Source organism: Carassius carassius, chromosome 27, assembly GCF_963082965.1.
Source record: "Carassius carassius chromosome 27, fCarCar2.1, whole genome shotgun sequence".
In the NCBI taxonomy this organism is placed as follows: Eukaryota; Metazoa; Chordata; class Actinopteri; order Cypriniformes; family Cyprinidae; genus Carassius; species Carassius carassius.
The window spans coordinates 20,689,174-20,715,228 of record NC_081781.1 but is presented as its reverse complement, the minus strand read 5'-3'; the positions used below and the strand labels follow the sequence as shown (position 1 = coordinate 20,715,228).

The following is a 26,055-nucleotide window of genomic DNA, read 5'->3' as shown; positions in this document are numbered from 1 at the left end:
AATCAAAGCGGCGTGCCTAGCGTCTTCCACACGTTTTTAGATGTGATATGTGAACGGCCCCTTACAGTACGAAAACTCCTGCTTAATACAAAGAGTGACGATGGCGGAGACAGTAAAATGTTCCAAAGTGTGGTTATACTTCACTAGAGTTGATGCAGACAACGCTGGTTGTCATAAGTGCAACAAAATTTTTGCATGTAAGGGCGGAAACACAAGCAATCTGTCAAAGCATCTTTCAAAAGTGCATTATGTGCAGACAGAGAAATGCAAAGTTTTCGACTGCCTAACACAACACAAAGTGACACAACACAAAGTACCGATAAGAATACCGTTAAAGTACCGGACCGTTAAGCAGTATCGATAAGAGTAGTAATACCGTTAAAACCTTAACGATACCCATCCCTATTTGTCAATATGGCAACCTGCATGTGCGTCAAGTCTTAGGAGGGGCCTGGGAAAAAAAACCCCTCTCCAATATTTTTAATTTGGACTGCAATACCTGGCAATCCTATATATATATCACCTTTAAAACTTGACACTTAGTGCTGAGAAACATCCTGCTCCAGTCGTTCTTGTGAATGAGTCTCTTGTCGATCAGCCACTTCAACTCTTTCATCATGAGAAATGGTAAGGTACAATCCATACCATCTTTTCTATGTACTGACAAGTCTCCAGGGCTGTCATTCCGTTATGGCAATGTCAGTTTCGTTTCCGACACATGCTGTACGCGGTAGACCAATCACAAAGGACTGCGCCATCTGGCCAATCACAGCAGTGAGGGCTCACAGAAAGGAGGGGTTTAGAGAGACTGATTCTTTGAACTGCTTCGCACAAGTCGCTTATGAATCAATTAAAAATTAGCTAAAATTAAATAATTTTTTTTGAGAGAACTAACATGTTTTTTGAACTTGAATGCATGTAGACCTGTTTTAGGAGACTCATAAAACAATATTAGGAAACTTAAAATGGCATAATAGGGGCACTTGTTGGGTTGCAACTATTTAGGGAAGAAAATATATTCAGCAGTTTCTTAATGAGAGTTCTTAAATATAATTATCACCTTCACTCTGGCCTTTCATTTCCATTCCCTTCTCAGATGTGGGTAGCTGGCGGGAAGGTGGAGGCAGGAACTTAAACGTTGCTCCCAGTTCTTCAGAGACTGATAGTAAGCCCTCTGAGGAATCAGGCGTGGGACGAGGCACACCATCTCCCTCTGGGGACTCCGATGAGACAGGGAAACCTTCTGCTGGGGAGGGCAGAGAAAAGAGAGATGCCAGAGACAGGCTCCCACCTACTGCCCCTCAGCATAAACTTAATGGTGGCCAGCAAACAGTAAGAGGAATGTCATCTCCGTTCCATGCTGCCCAGTTCAGGAGCATGATGCCACCATATGTGAGTGATTTAGCCATTGTTTATAATTTAATTTACCTTCTGAAATGTGACATGCTGCTATGTATTGTTTTGTTTGGTACTGATTTGTAGAAGTGTATTTGGCAGTGCTATTTTAATGTGTGCTTTATCTTTTCAGATGTTCAGTGCTTACCCTCGAGGGCCCTTTCCTCCTGTACAAGGCAGCTTTAGGTACCCTGGACAACAGGAGATGTCTAAGTAAGTGATCTCATAAGGTTTGAACTTAATTGGCCTTAGATCTAGAAGCTAAGGTTGAAATAATTATTTATTTTGAGGAATCTGATGCATTTATGCTATGGTGCTATCTAAAGTTGAAGTTACAGTTCTAACTAGTTATTGTTCTAAATGTTGTCCGAAGTGTTAAGTTAAAATGGAAGCAGTTGAAAGTGAAATTTTATTAAGACAAGCAATCTGGTATTTTGGAATACATCCAGGACATTAGGAGCCTTGTGAAATCTAGCTTTTTCCTAATATTTCTCTCTTTTCTCCACTAAGGGGTCCACGGTCTGGTGGAAGACCCTCCCAGCCTCCCTCTCAGCCATGGCTGCAGGATCCAGACAGGCCATCAATTGTTAGTGCCACTGAACTAAAAGAGCTAGACAATCTGGACACTGATGCTGATGAGGGTTGGGCAGGTGAGAGTGACTTTTGGATGTTTTTTTGTTGTTGTAATTGTGTTTTTTTTAATTATTATTATTATTTATGGTTTACAGAAGGGTTGGGTTGTAAAGAATATACACTTGTAGGCAGGTGCATACATTTCGTCTAACATTTGGGGGGACAATAAACATTTCTCAAGCAATTTTTGAAGGGGACACAAATAATCCATCAAAAATTTTACTTGTAAGGATATGTATACACCGAGGAAAGCCGTGCTACTATTAGTGCAGCAGGAGACAGTGCCACATTAGACAACTTCAAGCTGTTGTGTTTATGCCGAGACAGCCCTCTGTGTCCGTTGTAGACATAACTATCTGTCACGGTATTGCCAAGTTTGCGGTTTTCCCGTGGAATTGGGCTAATTTATCACTGCTGCAGGATGTTTTTCATGTCTGCGCCGCGGGTTGAAGTGACGCCAATAATGTTATTTTAGCACCCGGAACGTGTTTTTACAGGGGACCCCACTCGAAAAATACATTGGCATTGTGTATTAGAGAGAAAATAATCACTTATTAGATGTTTAAGTGAATAAAAATAGCTGACAGCCTCACGTCTAGGGCTGGGTATTGTTCAAAATCTTTCGATCCAGTGCCAATTTCGATACCTCAGTTTCGATAGCGGTTCCTAACGATACTTTTTTCGATACCATATGTTTTTAAAATCCATTTCAACATCAACACAAATACGTTAAACACAAAACTTTTATTTTTCACCTTAATTAAAACAAATTCTGGTAACACTTCCCACTCAGGATAACATTATTAATACAACTGGTTGTGCTTTTTGGATAGGGGTGAGCCATTCAGGGGCGGACTGGGACCAAAAGGTTGCCCTGGACTTTCTGGCCCACAGCAGCCCACCACATCAGAACGCAAACGCCCGTTTTGATGTCATTTATTAATTTAATATTTAAGTAAACAGTTTGGGGATTTTAACCAATAGGGCAACTGATCCTCCGTTTAAAAAAAAAATAAAAAGAACAGCAGCTGTTCATTTATGCCGCGTTTCCACCGAAATTACCCGGAACATTTGTACTAGGAACTTTTTTTTCCCAGGAACTTCCCCCCCCAGAACTGTTGCTTTCTGCGTTTCCACCGCGGTGTAAAGTACCGGGAAGATTAGGCAAATAGACTGGTGACGTAGGTCTGCGCGCGTTTCTCAATACAAAGTGCGCTGATTTTGGACGTGCATTCTCGGTAGTGCGGACTTTGTGCATTCGTCTCGGGAGTGTGATGTCCGCGACGACGCAAGTCCAGTAAATCTGCAAACAGCAGCATATACTTGATAACTTCAGTCAGCTACTATTTTCCTCTCTGTATATTTACAATAAAACAAAATAGGATATCAAATACCACTGCCTCCTTTCGTTTTCATTTAAGCATAATAACAGCTGCAGAAATGTACTTAGTTCAGGGATATGTGTATATATACAGCCATTACAATGAAACGAAATATTATATAGATTTGCCTTTTTTATTTTCATTTTAACATATAGATAAATTGAATACCAAAAGATACTGTGACAAAAGACCAAAGATAACCTGTTAGATTTACCCAAAACGAATTATATTTTATGTTTAACCACTAAAGAGACATCAGAGCCAGCGGCACACATCAGAAGGTCTAGCCGAGGAGCGGCTGCTTCTCGGCGGATCGATGAGAACTGAGCTCCCGCTGATCGGGTGGAGTTCACAGTCTCTGAGATCGGCGAAACACATTTTTAAATAGGCGCTGTCTTTACAAATAAACCACAGATTTGAGTTTTAAACAACTACATTCTCGCCTGAAATAATTTTAAAATTACATTTCATGACACAATAAAACAGTAATATTCTGAACATGATCCGAATAAATGGTGGTTGAACTCAATCAATGCTGCGTGAACTCAGCTCGCTTTGGCTTCTGCAATTTTCCTCCGTATATTTACAATAAAACGAAATAGGATATCAAATACCACTGCCTCCTTTCGTTTTCATTTAAACATAATAACAGCTGCATAAATGTACTACTTAGTTCAGGGATATACAGCCATTACAATGAAACGAAATATTATATAGATGTGCCTTTTTTATTTTCATTTTAACATATAGATAAATTGAATACAGACCAAAGAAAACCTGTTAGATTTACCCCGCAGCTGAATTATATTTTGTTTAACCACTAAAGAGACATCAGAGCCAGCGGCACATATCAGAAGGTCTAGCCGAGGAGCGGCTGCTTCTCGGCGGATACATGAGGACTGAGCTCTCGCTGATCGCGTGGAGTTCACCGTCTCCGAGATCGGCGAAACACATTTTTAAATAGACGCTGTCTTTACAAATAAACCACAGATTTGAGTTTTAAACAACTACATTCTCGCCTGAAATACTTTTAAAATTACATTTCATGACACAATAACAGTAATATTTAGAAAATGTTGATCCGAATAAATGGTGGTTGAACTCAAACAATGCTGCGTGAACTCAACCAATCAGGATGTTTAGCGCCCAAGTCCCACCCCCGAAAGTTCAGGAACTTTGAAAAAGTACCACCTCGCCAGCGGGGACTTTCTGAGGGGCATTTTTTTACCCGGAACTTTATTTAGTTCCTGGTTCCTGCGGTGGAAACGCACCGAGTACCAGGCCAAAGTCCCTAGTTCCTGGGTAAAGTTCCTGCGGTGGAAACGGGGCATAATAGACTCCTAGTGAGCGATACATGCTCATCAAGACACAAACATTCTTCTAGAACTCACACTTTGCATTCAGTTAACAGATCCATACGAATCATGCATGAAATAGAAGTTTATAAACTCAAACGATAGCTTTATGTGCTTTACAGATGAACTTGAAGTCTTTATTCATTCGAGATGTTCAATAATAGATAATCTTTGGCTCGGTAATACAAGTTCATGATCCGATTAGTGAACCAATGATTCTTTTGAGTCAATCTTTTAAAATAATAATTTATTTTGTTTAACGAAACCAGTGTGGAAACCAGTGTTTCACAAACTGGATAGATCTGAGGTGCAGGGCTCGCAAAATCGTAAGCCCCACGTCCCGGGCCTATTGTGTTTTCCAGTCCGATAGACTATCGTGAATAGTGATGTAAAATTCCTAACTTGTTTCGCGGCGTTCACTTGCTTGAAGGGGTGAAACGGATCGTAGCTGATCGTTTGCACTTGTTTCTAAATATTGCTGATTCAAGCGTTTTAAACAATTTGCAAGCGTTCGGAGCTTGCGCTCACTCATTCAAAGCACGTGCTGCGAGCAGCATTTCAGACAATGCACATACAGAGAATAAATTCATCTTTCGCGTATCGTAGCTTCTGAATGAACACATACAGTTATATCAAAATAATTGTTTCTGCAAGTATTCTCGTAAACACAGTCGGTTATGTTTTAAGTGAACGTATACAGTGGCCTGCTGCTTGGAGAAATTCGCTGTACCGGATAAATCTGTCTCTCTGTTTTTTAGACGACGTGAAAGGGGGCGTGTTTCAAGATACGCAATGGAGTAGACCAAACTAAACAGAGAGGGAGGGCAAAACACTCATCCAAACAAATGCACCGGCTTTGGTTGCAATACTTTTATCGCATATGTTGCACTTTGCTGACTCGGCATCCACTTTCATAAAGTGTAGCCACACTTTAGACCTCTTTGGCATTGTAAAACGGAAACGTTTTGAGAAAAAACAACTACACTTGTGTTGTGTGACTGCGAGTATCTTCAGAATTCCTCCCCGTCACGTGGTGGTGGACAGCCAGTCACGGTGAATTTAGGTCCTTACATGCACGTATGCTACAAGCTCACACAGATGCAGCCACTTGGCAAAAAAAAAAAAAACACACAAACCAGCCGCTTGGCTTTTGGAACCGAAATTTGACACCAAAAGATAAATAATTTTTCGATACTCATAGTATAGAAGTTTTTCGTTCGATACAATAAAGGCATCGAAGTTCGGTACCCAGTCCTATTGACATCTCTCTCACTGGACTTGTCTCTTTGTGTGTGTAGGTGACGTAAAAGAGCAAAGCAGGCATTTGGACCAAAGCATCGTGAGGCAAGGGAGGGGGAGACAAAAAATCTTTCTCAACTTAAAACGCATTTTTACCCTGTTTGTGGTGTTTTACTACTTGCACAATTATTTAAAGTATACAGCATTATTATTTACATTTTTCATTTTAGGGGGAGCAACCCTCAGATGGGGGGGTCCCGTAAACTGTCAGTATGAAAGTGCAACAGCAATCAAGCCAGTATTACTTACCAGTAACCATAGCAACAGTGACCGAAGTAAAATCAAAGATGGCGACATCAATAATACTGAAAGTTCTGACATGACAGGAGTCCAATCGAGCCACAAGTTCTTCCGTCAAATCTTCAGTAACCGACAGCAGCTTTTAAATTTGGGTAGAGAGCAGAGCATATTTGAGTCATGCACAGAACACAAAACTGATGGGTGTGGCTTTGGTGGAAAACTGACTGAATCTAAAACTTTCAGATGACACAGATAATTTCTCCATCACTGTAAGCTACCGAAACAACACATGAAAACTCGTACCATACATTAGACACGCATGTGTGCAGCAGAGCAACTCTCTCGCACTGTATGATGCATCAGACAAATAGTTGTTTAGTCCTGTTCTGTTCACACAGCGCGTGTGTTCTGAAAATGTGGTTGTGAATCCTGAAAATGTACAGGTGTGAGTTTGGTTACAGAATGCACTCATCACACCTATAAATAAACCGAACTGTGTGTGAATGTAAACCGTTCTAAGGAATCAAAATCAGGACTGACAACCGTATTCTGCTGCTGTGTGAACGTGGCCAATGACTTGCCCACCATTGTTCTGATCTTTTTTTTTTTTTTTTTTTTTTCAATAGAAATAAAAGTTATTTTGTTTAGTTAAACAATAGACTAAAGTTATAAACTGAAAGCTTTTGTTTTATTAAATTGTGGCCTCATACAAATTCATTTCCCTCATTTAAATTTGCTGAAGTTGTAGGAACAATTTCTTAATTTGTGGCCACAAATTGATTTTTGTGTGGGGTTCTGTATGTCAACTGTCTTATTTTTGCTCTAAGTATGTTTGAGTTTGTCATTGTACTGTTTTATTGTTGTTGGGAATAATAATTATTCATAATGAATTAAACATTTTCAAGAAATCTGTAAAGATCTAGATTTCCTTGTGGCATCCCTAGTACAGTGCAATAGTAGAAATCGTCAGTTGGTCAAGGTTTCTGCGCCATTTACATTGTAAAATATAGAAATTTTCACTGATGTAAGTACTTATTCATGTTATGAATACTTTTATATTCAGTAGATCATGGAAGCAAATCAGAAGATACAAATTAATCAGATAAAGTGATTTATAAAGTTTAGAATAAATTGGGTTATTAGCTATTTCCACATTTCATTTTATATTTAAACCATTTGTAAATTCGTCATCATCATTTCTCTTCATCCCGTATGGGACATAAGGCTTCAATGAGCACTCTCCATTGTATTCGGTCCCTGGCAGCATGTTGGGCCTCTCCCCATCACAGGTTCGTCTGTTCCAGCTCTTGTCACAGTTCTGCGCCAGGTGGTTTTGGGTCTCCCTGGTTTTCTTTTACCAGGGGTGTCCATCTTAGGGCGACTTTTGTGATGCTGTCCTGCTCCATCCTTAACACATGTCCTAGCCATCCATTTGTTAATTGATTCACCATTTTTGTTGTTAATTAGGTGCTCAAATGGAAGTTGACTATACTGAGAAACTGAACTTTAGTGATGATGAGGAGAACCATTCGGCTAAGGAGAAAGGCGATAACTGGTAAGCACTCATCTTTGTGACTTATTTTATACAAAATTCTTTGGGAATAGTGAACATTGGCTCTATAAAACTCTTTCTTGCTGAAACAAAGGGAGTGGATGACTAAAGTTGATCGCATGCGGTCAAGAAATGCTGATGTTCATGAGGCATGGAAGGAAGGAAAAGAGGAGAGGCGTGACGGCAAGAGCTCATGGGCTGAAAGTGGAGACCCCAGGGCTCCCTCCCCTGGCAATATTGTCCATTATAGCAAGATGGTTCCTCCACAAGAACAACAGGTATGGTGTGCACTAGAACTATTGACCCTTTGAAAAGAGCTTGATTGACAGGCGATCTGACCATTCATAAGGCAGAATCTGACATCTTGGTTGACAAACAAATCACACAGGATGGTAGATTAAATTTGGTGGACTTAAACTTTAAAAATTGGTTTTTATTGTTGTCTTTGTGCGTTTAAAATAAAATAAGTTCTGATGTTCATTTGTTTATTTCGTGCTTTAAGGAAATATGAAAAGACAATTGGTTCACGTGTGTGAACTACAGTGAGGCTTAGGGCTACAGTGATCTGTCACGATCCATAAAATGGTATTTATTGTTTGAATTTCTAATAACAATTTGAAAGCATAGACTTTGTTTCATGCAATAAGTAACCTGCTCTGTCTTGTCTGTCGGCGTATTGTCAGTTTTCCCTTTGCTCTGCAATATATTTTTTACTGCATGAGAATGTGTAGTGTGAGAGCAGCATTGCTTTTTCAGAGGTAGAAACAGTAATTAAGGAGGGCGGGTTTTTGTGAAGGGTCAATTGTCTTACTGATTTCACTGAGTTGGTCCTTTTATTTTTCTCCATATTTTTGCTTCATTGTTTTTTTGTGTATAGGGCCAAACTGTTGGACGTTCTGTGGGAAGTGGTGGTCCCCGTGTTACAAAGTTACCCACAACAGCACCCTCTGCTGGTGAAGAGGAAACTGAAGCATGGCGACAGAAACGGAAGAAGCAGTCAGAGCTCTCAGAAGCAGTAGAACGCGCTCGCAGGCGGCGTGAAGAGGAGGAACGGCGCATGGAAGAACAGAGACTTGCTGCATGCAAAGAGAAACTCAAACAACTGGAGGAGAAACGACGACCTTCAACTACAGAAACTACTACACAAATTACGCAAGCTCATGGTGATCACCAGGAATTGACCGAAACTGTGCCTAAACTACCTGCTGAAACTCCTCCCCCTCAGCCTCAACCACCACCTTCCCCTGCAAGGCAACCCTGCCCTCCCATGCCAACCCATGAAAGGACAGAGCCAACTGTGGAGGAGGTGCCACAGTTTGTTACCCGACAACCTAGCCCTCCTGTCCATAGGACTGCCCCAGAACCCCAAAGCAAGGTTGATACTGCTGTAACTGAGGAGGTGCATAGACAAGTGGAGAGACACCCAATGAGAGACTACTTCAGTACTGAGGAGCCCAGAGGTAAATGTAAATGGATGAAAAAAAAAAAATCATAAAGGTATTAAAATTCTAAAGTATACTAAAAACTAGTTTGGGGTGTACTAGTTTGATTTTCTGGTACAGTTTACTGTTAGTTTTCAGCTTGTATTCTTTCTATCAGATAAATGCTAATGTCTTTATGTTGAGGTGACAATTTGGTTGTAAATCTAAGAATCAAAAAGCTCAACTGGAGCTTATGCCCTTGTTAATGATTTAAACTTACCTTAATTCAGAGCCTAAAGTACAACATGAAAATATTACAGTTGTGGTAGGGTGTCAAAACTCAGACCAACCAAAGTGCGACAAGAACCTAAATTAAGCTCACCTGGTTTGAAGCATTTATACTTTTTCTGTAGTGTAGCTCAAACAAAAGAGCATGGCACTGGCAATGCCAATGTCATAGTTGATTCCCTGTTGCTTTGGATAAAATCTGGCAGGTGTTCACACGTTGTTGGTTTTTTTGTTGTTTTTTCTAATAAAAACGCTAGTTATATATTTAAAAAAAAAAAAAAAAATTTCTTTCAGTTGAGGAGCCTCAGTTGTCGTTATCCAGGCTGGATCATTCTCTTAGTGAAGATGCACCTCTTCCGTCTCAACTGGAAAATGAGGGAGACACTGGGACTGCTGTTCGCCCTTCTGTCACCTCTGGATACTCAAAACAGTTCCAGAAGTCTTTACCACCAAGGTTCCTTAGACAACAGGTGCTCACATAATGTCCTGGCTTTAAGAATCAATGTTAATTTGAACCTCGATAATGAAAATGAGAACTAGTATTATTTGTAGTAATTCCTGCTTTATAGTAATGTAACTTTTATTCTCTTAAATTCTCCAGGAACAGCTTAAACAACAACAGTGGCAGCAACAGCAACAACAGCAGCAGCAGGGTGGAGGGGGTCCAGTCTCTCCCTCAGGCGGTTCAGTTCCTCAGCACAGATCCTTATACCAACCTCTTAGCCCCCACCACCAACACCTTGCTTCAATGGGCTTTGACCCACGCTGGCTAATGATGCAATCTTACATGGATCCTCGCATGATGTCTGGGCGGTCACCAATAGATATGCCTCCTATGCACCCCGGTGTGTCTTGCAAACTAAAATTTTCCTTCCTAGTAACTTGGTAACACACCCAAGCACTGTAACACATTTACAAGATACAAGAACACATTTTCACTTAATGTTGTTTTAATGTAATGCTGTTTCTTCATCTCAGTTTAGCCCATATTTAGCCCACATTTTTAAATGCATCTCTAGTCACTAGACATTACACTCAAACATTACATCTGATAATTTAATAATTTCCATTTATACATTTTTTGAGAGTTCTATATCTGTAGTATGTTAAGTCATAATAATTGTTTTGTATGTCAACATCAGGGAGAATGCCTCCTAAGCAATTGTTACGACGAGAGCCAACAGACAACAGCAGCTCTGGATCAGACACTTTTGATCATCTGACCCGACCAATCAGAGAACACGGAGTTCCCAATGAACCTCGAATGGTCTGGGGTTCTGACCCATATCCATCAACAGAGCCCCTGCCCTCTTCTGCAGCCATAAAAGGGCGTGAAGATGGCAAGGAGACAAGGCAAGACTGCTTTATTATAGAGGTTTTAGATCAAAAATAAAAGTTATTTGCAGACTGTTAGAAATAACTTGTTGATCAAGTATTAAGACCTTTTCTTTTCCCTTTCTCTCTTAAAATAGATTGGATGCTTGTCTGGAGCTGGATAGAGGTCTATCAGGTGTCTCCCCTCAGGACCATAGCCCACTAGAGCCCAGGGGCAAGAGCGACTTCTTCAGGAATTCTTCTGAATCCTTGTCTGCGTTTGGTCATGTTTCGGAAGAGGTTCCAGGTCTCCTACAGACTGACAGAGTACCAGTCATCCCTTCTTTTGAACCTGAGGAGGCTAATCTCTCTGGTGCAGATGAGGTTGAAGCCATTGGACAGGCTGTATTGAAACAAAGCATCTCGCAAGGCTCCAGTCACTCTCTAAAACTGGAAGAGCCCAGATTTGAAGGACTTACCATAGCACAGAAAAACCTGGACTACCCTGATACCGTGGAAAGACCAGAGGACAAGTCAAGAAAGGAGCCATTTGGACAAGGGTCTGTAATCAACAGCCATTCCACGCCGCCTGTAGCTAATGATGGCATGCACAAAACCGACAAGCTTATTTTACCTGCACCCAACAAACAAAAGTCAGAGATGCGCTGGGGATCCCGTGGATCTGGATCTGGAAGGAGAGAGGGTACCGGGGGGGAGCGGCCAGTGAGGAGATCTGGACCTATTAAGAAACCTGTGCTGCGAGACATGAAGGAAGAGAGGGAACAGAGAAGAGAGAAAGAAGAACAGCACGAACGAGGGGAGCGATCCAAAAAAGAGGTAGCTGCTCCCAAAGGTGCCGTTTCATCCACTGTAGAAGCATCTGATGGACCGAAGCCCTCTGGTAATGAGAAGAAAGTCGTGGTAGAACCTGAAGTGGGAGTATCAACTGCTGGAACGAAGTCCAGAGATCTGCAGGCAGCTGTATGTCCTACAGCCACAACTGTTGCCGAGGATAAACCAGACAAACCTCTATCTAATGACAAACGTCCTGAACCCAAATTACCATCTCGCAAAGACTCCAACCTCCCTCCCAGAGCTTACCGTAGAGATGAGAGGGAGCGAGACAGAGAACGGGAGCGAGACAGAGAACGAGACCGAGAGAGGGACAGAGATGTGGAACGAGAGAAGGACTGGCCTTCTGATTTTAAAGCCCGTGGTCGGGGAGAGTACTATTCCCGTGGCCGGAGTTACAGAGGCAGCTATGGTGGGAGGGGCAGAGGTAGCCGTGGTCGGAGTCGAGGTGACTACCTTTACAGAGAGCCACGGTCACGCTCAGACTTGCCATTAAGTTCCACAGGAACAGCTAGTTTTCATGGCAGAGAGGAGAGTGAAACCCGTAGCGAGAGCTCAGATTTTGAAGTCTTGCCTAAGCGCAGACGCAGACGAGGCTCGGACACAGACTCTGAAAGTGAAGGCAGAGAATCTGCCAGTGACACCGGAGCATCAGATCGCGAGCCCAGCTCCAAACCGAGTAGGCTGCTTCGTCGCGAGCTGCCGGAATCTCGCTCCTCTAAATCTGCCTCTGGATTTGCAACTGGAAATCTTTCAGAAAAACCTGGGCCTCGAGATGAGGATGGGCGACCTAAACCGGGTTTTCTTTTAAAGGGTGATGCCACACGGCGAGGCAAGGGAGGCTTGCAGAGCAGGCGAGGTGGTGGCAGGGAACGAGGCGGCCACAGATCTGCTCCTTTCCGTCGGGTCCCAGTTAAAGAGTCCTCACAGTGGCCCTCGAAGCCCATGGAGACCTTTCGGCCAGAGGAAGCAGAGACCTCACGCACTGATAGCACCCCCTCTGAAAGACGGCACACCAAATATGACAACAAGAAAATTGGAGAGGGTGGACAAAGCTTTCGGGAGAGGCCCCGGAGACCAAGGGCAGCCCGTCCTCCCAGACAGGACAAGCCTCCACGGTTTCGGAGGCTTAAAGAACGTGAGGCAGCAGTGTTTGCTGGAGAGACTACTCCTGGTGTGCCAGTACCTACATCGGTCTCCCCAACACTGTCTAAAGCTCCTGGAGCACTGGTCGCTTTGTCAGAGAGAGTGGCTAATACCAGTACAGCACCTTCTCTCACTCCTGACATGACTCCCCCTGAACTTCCTGTCACAGAGACTGTTGATCCTGAAATGGGAGCCACCACTGTAGTTGCTGCTGGCAGCAAATCACCTGACTTGTCCAATCAGAACTCTTCTGACCAGGCAAATGAGGAATGGGAGACGGCCTCTGAGAGTAGCGACTTCAATGAAAGGAGAGAGCGGGAGGACAAGAAGCAGCTTGAAGCAGCCATGACTGCCATCACTACTACTTCCTCTTCTGTGCCCATACATATCTCTGGGGGACAGAACAAATCACCCACAGAAAGTGTGGCAATCTCAAAACGGGAGATAGCCTCAGCAGCCAAGAGGAGCTTCTCTAGCCAGCGGCCTGTGGATCGGCAGAACCGAAGAGGAAATAATGGGCCTAAAACAGGTCGAGGGTACCCTGCAGGCAAGAACGAAAGAAGGGGAGGATCTGGAGCCAAATCGGGACGGAGGGGGTGAGTCTTAAACGGTGTTGTCCCAGGCAGAAAAGAGTTTAAATATAGCAGATTAGGGCTGCAACTAATGATTATTTTGATAATCGATTAATCTGTCGATTATTTTTATGCTTAATCGATTAATCTTTATGTACTTATATTTTAGTTTTGCCCATTTGTTCCAATTCAATTATTAACAAAGGGTCTTTATCATTCAACATAGACTTTTAAAGATTTTAACCATTTTGCATTGTCATATCCTCATCAAAAATATACCTGGAGTTTTGTTTTATTATGTGTTAGTAATCCTTTGTCAAACTCTTCTGCAATCAAAACACTGACCCATACTCTAGCAAATTTCACAAGATTTCAAATAATGTTTTCACCATGGCAGTCCTTTGGGCTCCTAAAGTAGTTTAACATCCCGAACAAAGCTTATTAAGGAATCTTTCAGAAAATATTTTCACGAAGAATAATAATAAAACAGAATAAATTTGCAGTACATTGCATTTTATTATTTTTTTCGTGTAAATACACAACTTATACCTGGGAAACAGCTTTATAGCTTATGCTGTGAAATTGTAAATAATCCTTCGAATAAAGTGCCAATGGCCTGAAACCTGAATGGAACTCGCATTTTAAAGTAAAATCCATCAGAAGGTTGTCCAGAAAAAAAAAATTTGACACACAAAAAACCTGCTGTGTGAATAAGAGCAGTGAATACTTAGGGGAAAAAAGTGCATTTCAAATACATTTAAACATTTACCCCTCTCATTCAATTAGGGATGGGCGTTTTCTGCAAATATCACATTTGAATATTTGAGCTCACAAAAAACTAATATTCGTTTATGTAAATTAAATTTAATCAGTTATTTTTCAGCAACATTTATTGTTTCCGTCATTTTGAACAAGCTTACACACAATAAGCTTGGACATTATACATCGTGTTTTGTAGCTGAAAACCTTTAACAATGCGTGCAAACAAACAAAAGTACAGATTAAAAGCAAAAAAAAAAAAAAGTGAACAAAGAAGAAACGTAAAGAAGCCTGCAGCAATTAGGCTATTGTAGAACGTAGCCTACACTTAACTTTGAAACATTTAAATTGGCAGCAAATCTTTTTTGCTTTTTTTTCTATTGTTTTACATGTTCTTGTTAAGAAATACAGGCATGTAAACATGATCGGGGGAAAGTCGGCTCCTTAGTCTGTTAACAATAAGGCCAACCGCGGAGAAAAAGCGCTCTGACGGCACAGACGTTGGTGGGACTCAGAAATAACGGTGTGCTAAGCCAATAAGTTTTGTGAAGGGCTTCGTGTTTTATTTTCACCACTGAATGGGATCCTCATCTGGTGGAATACATGGCTCCACTAAGAACTGTTTCCACTTGTCTCGGCTGGACTCTGTAATCATCGCTGAAGAACTGGCTCAGCCTTTTTCGACAAGTGGGCATTGCATCCTCTTCATTGTTGGTGACGCACCACTCACATCAAGGAAAATGTTCTGATAATGTTCAAAAAAGTTTTTTTTTTCCTTCTCATGTTTTCATCGAGAAACCTGAGATGTGCCGAGGGTCTAGGGCAGACGCGAGAAGAGTTTTCACTGCATTCTCCAAGTTAGCGGTGTTTATTCGTTGCTTGAGAGATGCCGCAACAATGTTCTTAAATTCGGCCACTTTCTGTGATTCTCCACGGCATATTTGAAGTACTGTAAAAGACCGCAGTTATTTGGGGCCGTTCACATATTGCGTCTTTTGCGTGCTCAAGTTCGTTATTTGCAAAGTTGGCGCAGTATGCGCGGTCATATTGGAAGCGACATGGTTGCGATGCGCACGCGGTGCGTCGCGCCCGTTTTTTCCAGCCGCGTCCGCACCGCATTGAGTTAAAAACATCTCAACTTTTCAGAATGGCGCAAGTGCACCGCAGGTCATGTGACAAGAACTAAACATTCAGCTTCATCGTTTCCCGTAACAACGTTGAAAGCTCAGCCAAGATGAAGGAACAGCTGTATATGGATTGCCATTTTGAAATAAATTTAGTAGCAGAGCTACTGAAAGCGATTTTTTTTTTGTGCTGCAAATCCATTCATCCTTTGCTGAAATTTCTGCGTCGAGAGAGTGCGTCATTGTTGCTTAGCAACAGCAGATGCCTCAGGAGCGCTTCTGCCCGAGCGCTTTGGAAAGGAGAAGCATTTTCCATGCGTTTTTAGGCGCGATATGTGAACGGCCCCTTATTCATTCATTAATTATTTTTTGCTTGCATACATCTTCAAGTATGCCGGAGAATCACAGGAAGTTACCAAATTAGGTTTTGTGAACTTTTTTTTTTTTTTTTGCGAAATTCGAATATCATTTTTATTTAGCAAATAATTAGAGCAGAACAAATATTCGAATGTTCGACTATCCATGCACACCCCTACATTCAATCATAATTAGGCTGCAAGACTGAATTATGAACTGGTAAACGACAAACTGATCACAGAACATGTTTGTAAATCTTTAAATGTTAACTGCTAAAAAGCAATGTTATTAGCTTTTACGACTAAACATTTGCAAACAACATTGTACTGGAGAATCTGCACAAATAAAAGTCTTAAACAGTTAAACAGTTCAGTAGTGCAGAGTTTACAGGTTACTCTTCTTTTTTTGAAGGCTCAAAGTAAAGTTCTCCCACACTTTGGATGACTTCGTTCGATTAGTTTTATCTTCCACTTTTTTCTTTTTCTTTCTCAAACTTACTCCACTGCCACCTGTCTCTACCATCTCGCTGCTGCAGACGCAGTTCGGGAAGCGCGTGACTTAAAACGAGGCCAGCTATTGGCTATTCGCTACTTCTCCTGCTGTACTGGCTGAATAAAACCTGCGGTGGCTCATTACTGCCACACTTTGGTCATCGCAGATTTTAAATATGCACAAAATGAGGCGCTTACAGCAAATAAAAGTTTTTTAGCAACTAATCGATGACTTAATTAGTTGACAACTATTTTAATCGATTAAATAGATTAGTGGTTTCAGCTCTAGCAGATTATAGGTGAAAAGCATCTGTCATGGTTTAAAGCAGGGCTGTTAAATTCAGCTCCTAAAGGGCCACTGTCCTGTAGAGTTTAGCTCTGACCCTAATTAAACCGCACCTGATCTAGCTAATCAAGGTCTTCAGGAACGCAAGAAACTTTAAAGGCTTACAGCAGGCATCACTTTGCTTATACCATGAGTGCCCCATCCTGCTCCGGAAGGGCCAGTGTCCTATTTAGTATAGAGCCTTAACTATTAAAACTATTAAACCAACTAATCAGGATCTTCAAAATTACTTAAAACATCCAGATAAGTATACTGGGGCAAGTAGGCCCTCCAGGAGTGTGATTGGACAAATTGTTCTTCCTCAAAGAATTACATTTCAGAACAAAACTTATGCAATGGCAATTTGAGATTAAGTAATTAATTTATGCCTGGTAAAAACCATATAGCTATGGACCAGAATGAGGGTAAGCCCTTTCACTTGGACCACAGAGAAACCAGAACACCCTAATAAATGCATAGCAACATGCAGAGAACATAACAGCCTCATAGCTGTCCACAGTTATTTTAGGAACTAACAACTCCCGTTTTCTTCAGACAGTGTAAAAAGCAGTGCTCTTTTATGCTTTTCTAAACTTTATTTCATGGCAATTACTTCTATTATTCAGACATTTATTTATAATGGAGCTTTAGGACATTGAGTTCTGCTCTGTTTCTTTTTTTATTTTATTTTTTAAGAGCTTTGTTTTGATTCAACTGTGTAGGTGATAATTGCCTGTGAGTTTGTCTTGACAGCCCTCCAAATAGACATGTATTTTTAGACCGTCTCTCATTCAACTGACAACTTTTATCTTGCTGCCCCCCCCCCTCCCCACAACCCTCAGATTTTTATTTATTACTGAGCTTATATTTTCTGTTTCCTGCAGTGCTGCTTCTCAAAATGCAGAGACCACTCAGGCCAGTACAGGTCTGAAAACTGGGAAAGAACCTGCTCCCAGCCGCCGGAAAGAGGAAGGAAAGCAAGCTGTCAAAAAACCCAAAGAGAAAGAAAATGCTTTGTCTCAGTTCGATCTCAACAATTATGCCAGTTAGTTTTTTTTTTAATTGAATTTTTTGGTACACCTTGTAGTGACAATTTTTAAGTCAAACTATTTTTAGTAACTTTTTGATTAAGTAATTTTTAGTAAAATTTTGGCTAGCTATAAATTACTTGTAATTACTGCTTCATTATTATCACTACTATTTATGAACAAAGTTTTACTATTGGTAAGCTTAATAAAATAGTTTGACACTTGTTTGTCCTCTTTCCATCCTTTTCTAGGTGTAGTGATCATTGACGACCACCCAGAGGTCACAACACTGGAGGACCCTCAGTCTAACATGAATGATGACGGGTTTACAGAGGTTGTTTCACGGAAACAGCAGAAACGTTTGCAGGATGAGGAAAGAAGGAAGAAAGAAGAGCAGACTGCACAGGTGAGGAGAGGAGGGAATGACTTAAGTCCAATGTATTGCAAGTATTGCATCATGGCAGTTGGTACACAAACCAATATCTCATCTGAAGTCTTCTTTGTTTGTCCTTATGCTGTACAGAATTGGAGTAAAAAGGGCTCTGGAGAGAAGGGCAGGGGAGGTGGTGGTTCTAAACTCCCTCCGCGATTTGCCAAAAAGCAGCAACAGCAGCAAGGATTGGCAGCAGGACAGCAGCAACCATCAGCTCCAGCTCCACAGACCCAGGCTGTACCTCAGCAGACTCAACCACAGCCAGCTATGTCTGTGTCGCAGCACAACCTGCCTGCCTCCAACCAGAGCACTAGCTCGCCCCAGCCTCTTGAGGGTGCTGTGGCTCCTCTGACCCCCACACCTGTAGACTTCCCTGCCAAGAGTCAGGCACACAACACCCTGGGTACAGAACTGTGGGAGAACAAGGTGGCTGGCTCCGCTGTTCTCTCTGATGTCAAGAAACGTAAGTTCCTCACTATGTTTACGTGCATTTTTAGTTCAAGAAACTTGTATACGTTAATGAAGAAAAGGCCAGTGAGATTTTTCTTGACATTTGTTCTTTAATTTTTAACAACATGGTGGCAGCTCTGCCTCTGATGGTCGTCCTATTTGTCTTACTATTATAGTTGGACCTATCAGCCCTCCCCAGCCTCCCTCTGTCAGTGCCTGGAACAAACCCCTCACTTCATTTACTGGGACCGTTACACCTGAGGTGAGAGGATATTAAAACAAGGCTGTTTTCCAACATGCTATTGTTAGCTGGATGACCAACACCATTTTGAATATTCTGAATTTTAAGTGCTGGTGTTTTTGTGGGTGTGTGTTTTAGGGTGTGAAAGCGGGAACAGAAGGTGGGGTTGATCTTGGCATGGATAGCATCCAGTTTGGTGCCCCTTCTTCAGCAGGAAGCACTGACAGTGACGGATTGCCCGCCTTGCTAGAGAAAACCTCTGATAATAAACTACCCGAACCCAAAGAGCAAAGACAAAAACAGCCTCGTGCTGGACCTGTCAAACCTCAAAAGGTAGTCCCTTCTTTTATCTAACAAAAACCAACGTACATTAGCATTTGCATCAGATAATATAGCATATTTTCAAATGATACAGAAAATTTAGCAAGATGTGGCACGGGACTTGATTTTACTATTGTTTGATTAATGAGAAGGGGGCTGTTAAATTTGCTGCTGTAAATAAGGCAAAAGAGATGATTGAGAAAATTGATCTGCTATACACAATATAGAAGCATTTTTACTAGTGGTCCCAGTCTTTACAGACATCCCTATATAGGTGTATAATATACATTAAAACTTACATTTTCCTCCACAGTTACCTGACATCCCCCCTCCAGAGCACAAGGAATATAAACCTGGTCCCATTGGTAAAGAGCGTTCGCTCAAGAACCGGAAGGCTGCCAAAGATGTGCGTCAGTCTGATGGAGAGGGCCTGGATAAAAATGGAAGTAGAGGCAGCCGAGACAGAGACTCCAGCTCACCCACTAAAGACAAAGTTCCTGAGCTGGGAGGAGACATTGAGGGCATGATCACTGCTCCATCAGCAGAATACTCCAGCAGCACTAAGGTGCAATTTAATATCCTATTGCTTCAGTTGTCATTAACACACTATTATTCAAAGGTTTTGGGTCAGTGAGTTGTTTTTGGGGTCAGTGTATCATTTTAAAATAACAGTTTTCTTGATTTATTTTTGGTCTTTGTCTTATTCTTAAGTTAATTAAAACTATTATAAAAAAATAACACAACATACAAACCAACACATCATGACACCAATATTGTCTTATTTTAAAATACACTTTTTAAATTGTTTATTATCTTATTTCACAACATTACTGTTTTTTACTCTGATTTTGATCAAATAAATGCAGCCTTGGTGCGCTTAAGAGAATTTTTTATACATTTAAATCTTACCAACCTCAAACTTTTGAATGTTAGTGTTTATTTTATAGAAGAAGAAAAAATAGTTCAGTTGTAGTTATTTTCTGAGAATGTATGTGTTTATTATGCAGGAATCAGTGACTGACTACACGATCCCATCTTCCTCGTTAGCAGAAAATGTCCCCACTGCAGGGACCAAGATGGAGGAGAGCCTTGTGACACCTGTGAGTGCTTTAGTACTGTAATAAGTGTGTGTGTGTGTGTGTGTGTGTGTGTGTGTGTGCGCGCTCTTGTTTTTGTGACATATCAGGACACATCTCTGTATAATGACATGGGTATGGCACAGGATTACAAGGAGAGGGTGACTTATGAGGACATAACCCATGTCCCCATTTTTCAAAACGCTTATAAATCATACAGAATGAGGTTTTTGAGAAAGTAAAAATGCACAAAGTTTCCTGTGAGGGTTATGTGTAGGGTTGGTGAAGGGTGATTAGAATATACAGTTTGTACACTATAAAAACCATTACGCCTATAGGATGTCCCCACTTTTCACAAAAAAAACGTGCGTGTGTGTGTTCTGATCACTTTTTTGGTTGTTGGTTCAGGTGGCGCTCCCGCACCCGTTGCCTATTCAGAGAAGAGAAGCCCTGCAGCAGAGCTCCAGCCTTGCCACAGTCTCTCCTGCTACTGTTGACCTCACACTTAAAGTAAAGGCACACCCACTAAATTATTCATTTGACAGTCAGAAATGTAATGTTTAATTTACAAATCCTTATCCTCAAAGCAAAAGCATACGCATACAATGTTATGCTGTGGCGGTTTTTCACACCATAAATAGTCAAAATGTACTTTGCATAAGTATGTGAATGCAAATACTTCCAGAAGCATCTTTTAAACTGCTCCTCATTGTTTTCTTGCAGATGGAATCTGCGCGCAAAGCTTGGGAGAACTCACCTAGTCTTGTGGAAAAGAGCTCTCCTGTCTCCTCCTCTGCTTCCCCAATCACCAGTGGAGGAGGAGCAGGCAGTGCCTCCTTCAATTCCTTCTCCAGTGCTTCAGTGCCTCAGATACCTGTGGCCTCGGTCACCCCCAGCACCTCACTGTCCGGTAAAAGTTCATGCTTTAACAGCAAACCCCATAAATGGGTCTGATAGTAAAAAAAAAAACAGACATGGGCCGAATTTTAATAGTGGGCTTCCGTTATACAGGATCTGCAACCTACACAACGTCCTCTCTCAGCACGAAGAGCACATCAGCTTCTGACCCTCCCAACATCTGTAAGGTGAAGCCCCAGCAGCTGCAGAGTTCAGGAATGTCCAGCACTAACTTCTCCCAGCTGGGCTGCGTGCCTGCTCTGTTACCACAACAGCAGCAGCAACAGACCCAACAGGTGTTTGTATCCCAGTCTGCAGCAGGTAAGTTCATTTATAGTTCATAACATTGTTTAACATCAGTTAAACAATTATTTTAAATATAATTTATTTGCAACATAAATCTCTCTATTCACTAATTTACTGCATTCTTGTTGACAAAGTATTAATCTGTTTAAAAAAAAAAAATATCTTAATGACCCAAGACTTTGCCTGCATGTAGGACTCTTAATTTGCATGGTATTTCTTTCTTAGGTCTATATATCTCCTTGTTAGTTTTGATTAAGCGATCAACGGCTGTTTTAAATTGTGTAGGTTCTGCGGCCCAAATCCCGGCCTTCTACATGGACACCAGCCACTTGTTCAGTACGCCCCATCCTCGCTTGGCTCCTCCCTCTATAACCCAGCAGCAAGGCTTTCAGCCTGGACTCTCTCAGGTCTAAAACTCAGTGTCCTCACCAGCAGAATCAGAATTTTAAGTCATGATATGAATAATATTTTTAGTGGTCTCATTTCCCTGAAGTTTTTGAGTTTAGTTGACACCTTATGATTTCTGTCTCTGTAGCCTACAGCAGTGCAGCAGATCCCCATCCCTATTTACGCTCCTCTGCAAGGGCAGCACCAGCACCAGGCCCAGCTGAGCCTCAACGCTGGACCTCCGGTGTCTCAACCTCAAGACCTCTTCAGCTCCTCCATGCAGCCCTACAGGTATTGCAGGCCACATTGCTGAAATCTATAGCATCCAACCATTTTTTGTATAATGCATAATATCTCAATACATTTATTGTATGCTCTTGTGCTTTCACAGGTCTCAGCAAGCATTCATGCAGAACAGCCTCTCCCAGACGTCTCCTATGATGCTGTCTGGGACGCCACTGCACAGTTACCCTGGAGTGCAGCCCCCAGAATTGGGCAAGCCTCAATCCAACCTGGCCTTCCAGCAGACTTCAAACACCCAACACATCCCCATCCTGTTTGAGCCCCAGCTGAATCAGCCCTCTGGCATGGGAGGATCACAGCTTATAGACACACATCTACTGCAGGTCAGAATTCAATTCCTCTAGATGGTGACCTAGTATTTCTTTGCCCTTATATTTAGCCTGCTAAAGTCTTATTTTTTTTCTCTCTCACTATGTGATGATCCACAGCGTCAGGGAATGAGTCAGCACTCAAACCTGTTCTCCGGACAAGTCCAGCAGCAGAGCAGCTACTACAGCTCAACACAAAGTCCCAGTTCTGCTCTACATCATATGACTGTTTCCATGCCAGGTTCACAGTTGTCTTTGCCCAATTTCGGCTCTGGTGGTGGTCAGCCACTCTTGGCTTTGCCTCAGTCCTTACCTCCGACCCCTCCACAAGCCCCGCCCCCCAGCCTCAACCGCCAGACCCCCAGCAATCCACCCTATCGTGGCCTAATTGGTCAGAATACACACAGTATGATGCAGCATTCCAATAAGGTTTGTGCTCAGATGCTCATACACTGATCATTTTTTATTTAAAAAATGTACTACTTTTTTACTTTTTCAAACTAATTTATTTCACTTTGTTTAATTTACTGGAAGTAATAAAGTTACTGAATGTAAACCTACAGATTCACTCCTAATAATAAATTAGTCTTTATAAGCACAGCACTGCTTTGTGTACAGCAGTGATCCTCAAATCTGGCTCACGAGAGCCACTTTCCCGAAGAGTTTAGCTCTAACCCTAATCCAACACATCGGAGTATGCTAATCAATGTCTTCAGGATCATTTGAAAATCTCAGGGAGGTTTGTTTGATTAGGGTTGGAAAGCAGGAAAGTGGATCTCGCGAGCCAGACTTGAGGATCACTGTTGTACAGAATAACCACTGTATTTTGCCACCTACTGTCAGAGTGAATTTGTATTTTTACTCAGCCCATCTGCTGTTTTGGTTCCAATTATATATACATAATGGTTACACTTTCTATTAAGATTTCCTTGTTACATGTACTTAGCCTGTACCTAACCCTATTTTAATAACAATACATTATGCATAATTACGTGCACGTAACCCTAAGCCAAACCCTAATCCTACCCATATGGTTAGTACATTTAGTTAATATTACTGTGTACTTAAATATATAATTACTGTAAGGATACCTTTAAGTAAATTGTAACATACATAATCATTTATTAAGCTTAAAAGTGAGGTGTCCTTTTTTTGTCAAATTAAACTGTAACATTTCAGGAAAATGATTTAAACATAGCTCTAGTCCAATATAATCTTTTTCTGAAACTGAAATATTCTTGTAGTCTAAATCTTATCATACATGGGGTATATTGAAACAGTTTTATCTGTTGTAGATGTGTGAGATGGATCTGAAGCTCTTCAGTGGTGGAATGGATATGAAGCCTGGAACTCCACCTGTCAGCGCCAGAAGCACTACACCCACTTCTAGCCCTTATAGGTGTGTGTGCATGCAAAGTAGCCTGAAAAAAACCACATCATTCATGATGTACAAATTAAGCTTTTAATGTGATTTTAAACTTTAAAAGTACATTAAAATAGAAACAACACACTATTCTTCTACATGGAAAGCAATAGAAATGCAGTATGCAGTACTGTGCTTTGCAGGGCTGTGGGACACAGTACATTCCTACAACTTAATTCGTTCCTATGATTTATTAATTTGTGGCAACTGTTCATGTTTCATTAATTTTGTTCCTTAACCCATGAGTTAACTGAATTGAGGGAACAAAATATTAAATCGAACAAATTCTTAATTCATGAAATCTTTTCTTTCCCTTCCCGCATGTTTACCACAGTAGGAGATGCGAAAACTGTGATTAAAAGTGAAAGATAATAAAATAAACCTGCAAAATTAGAGGGTTAGCTGTGAAAATTTAGAAAGAAACGATGCCTAAATATTATTGAATTTGTGGAAATTCGTGACCAACCGTCAAACCAGAACAAAGCCGCATAAATGTAGGCTATAGGCTCGAACATCATCCAAAAGCATGGTTGCGATATAACATTTTCCAGCTAACCTATTATTCCTCTAATAAACAAACCTTTTATACTACACTTGTCATAATCTTATAATTTGTAAACAAATAATTGTTGGGTTCAAAACCTGAGCATACAATGATAATATAAAAGTAATAGGGCTAACATAAACCTAACATAAACAATTAGTTTTCATAAAATATGCGAAATATATCTGGCTCAAATAATTAAGATAATGGATTTAAAACAGAAGTGTGGCGGTGCTCCATAAGTTCATGGAAAGAAAAGGCTTTTTGTTTGCATTATTTTACAAGAGCACAAATCTGAAAATGAAAGTTAACACTTTTGCTGATTATATTTTACTCAGTAGTATTTTTTATTTAGTTATTTTTAATGTCTCAGCTGTTTCTACCGCACCGGCGCCTCGTGCGCAAGTAATTGTAGCAATTCAAACCTGCATCGCAGTCTGTTCATTATAAAATTAAAATAGTCAACCAAACATAGAAAAGCTTACTCTGGTCATTTTAAATAGACCGTAGAATTCCGATTAACTCTGCTGTTATGCCAAGGACGTTTTTGCTCATGTGAAGAGGATGATCTTTTCCATCTATGTGCGAATGCATGTAAAAACAAGTAGTTTACATTATAAATGATAGTTTAACGTTCTAATACATTGCGAATATGGAAACATTTGGATTTGTGCAATAACCTCCAAATAAATCCAGCCAAACTGGCACTGTATGCCAGTCCATCCTTGTATGTATGCACCCACTGTCACGATCTAATGCACTGTAAATGACAGATTTTTAAAAACAAATAGGCCAACCGGAATGTAAAAATTTCTTTTTTTGAGGGGCTTTTGCACATTGTGTCATGCCGGTGACTCTGCGCTGCTGCAGTAGAAGTATTTTGCACCATTAGGGTTAACTATTAATTGATTGTTAATTTAAACTGCGATCAATCATGGAAATTATAGAAAATTGATGCAAATGCCTAATGCAAAGCCATCCAGATTAAGGCCCAGACACACAAAACCATCAAAAATCATCAAAAACATAGTGGTGATAAAAGCATTGCATTGTTTCCATCTGAGCCAAACTTTTTTTTCCTACTCTCAAATTTTAGAAATCATTCTAATATGCTGATTTGGTGGTCAAGTGAATAATTTTGTGGAGACTTTGGTGCCCTAAACATTTGAATGGTAGTGTAAGGACCAACCATCCTTGATGTCATGGCCTTCATGCACGCTGCATGCATATCCCCAATCTGTCGCAGCCATATTTAGTGTGATTTCTGACAGCTTCCTTGATTGCGTTCTCAGGGCAAGCTCCACAAGCCCCAGTAGTCAGTCTGGCAAGATGAACAGCATGCTGTATCCCAAACAGTTCCAGTCGGGCACCACAGGAATGCGCATTGCCCAGCACTTCCCAGGACAGTTCAACCCACAGGTCAGTTACTACAGGCATAAAGCAAGTTGTTGGAAATCTTAATTTGATGACACTTCTTGAACATTAACAGCATTTCCCGTCTCTTGGACATAAACAGATGTTGTCTCAGGCTAACATGGTGTCTCCATTGGTGCGTCCACCCCATGTAAACTCCTTTCCTGGAGGGGTGCAGCGTTCACCAATGGGTCCACCTATGTCCCCTAATTTGAGTGGGGGTCTGATGCCCTATCCCAGACCCCAGCATCCTCCACGTGGACCTTCTGGTCCCTCATTGGCACCACGTGGCACACAGGCTGCCCTGAAAGCAGAACAGGACCTTAAGGTGAGCATTATCACAATTTAACTGGGGTGATTTTTTTTTTTTTTTTATTGAAATAGGACCGCAGTAACTCCAAATTATACATTCAGCTAAAT

General features: G+C 41.2%; 1 protein-coding gene across 1 annotated transcript in view; it reads left to right on the top strand.

Annotated features, from left to right (window-relative positions):
* Positions 1-26,055, top strand: part of prrc2c (proline-rich coiled-coil 2C) — a 43,923-nt gene that overhangs the window by 15,829 nt on the left and 2,039 nt on the right. The window contains exons 6-32 of the mRNA XM_059513106.1: positions 1,097-1,392; positions 1,529-1,608; positions 1,906-2,045; positions 7,772-7,859; positions 7,951-8,134; positions 8,734-9,316; positions 9,860-10,035; positions 10,167-10,410; positions 10,708-10,918; positions 11,038-13,473; positions 17,390-17,550; positions 17,785-17,939; positions 18,057-18,429; positions 18,593-18,678; positions 18,796-18,990; positions 19,292-19,543; positions 19,986-20,078; positions 20,463-20,564; positions 20,778-20,964; positions 21,066-21,272; positions 21,543-21,664; positions 21,793-21,935; positions 22,036-22,270; positions 22,376-22,684; positions 23,551-23,654; positions 25,515-25,641; positions 25,739-25,963. Of these exons, the coding sequence (XP_059369089.1) occupies positions 1,097-1,392; positions 1,529-1,608; positions 1,906-2,045; positions 7,772-7,859; positions 7,951-8,134; positions 8,734-9,316; positions 9,860-10,035; positions 10,167-10,410; positions 10,708-10,918; positions 11,038-13,473; positions 17,390-17,550; positions 17,785-17,939; positions 18,057-18,429; positions 18,593-18,678; positions 18,796-18,990; positions 19,292-19,543; positions 19,986-20,078; positions 20,463-20,564; positions 20,778-20,964; positions 21,066-21,272; positions 21,543-21,664; positions 21,793-21,935; positions 22,036-22,270; positions 22,376-22,684; positions 23,551-23,654; positions 25,515-25,641; positions 25,739-25,963 (7,514 nt within the window). The remainder of the gene's footprint in view (positions 1-1,096; positions 1,393-1,528; positions 1,609-1,905; positions 2,046-7,771; positions 7,860-7,950; positions 8,135-8,733; positions 9,317-9,859; positions 10,036-10,166; positions 10,411-10,707; positions 10,919-11,037; positions 13,474-17,389; positions 17,551-17,784; positions 17,940-18,056; positions 18,430-18,592; positions 18,679-18,795; positions 18,991-19,291; positions 19,544-19,985; positions 20,079-20,462; positions 20,565-20,777; positions 20,965-21,065; positions 21,273-21,542; positions 21,665-21,792; positions 21,936-22,035; positions 22,271-22,375; positions 22,685-23,550; positions 23,655-25,514; positions 25,642-25,738; positions 25,964-26,055) is intronic.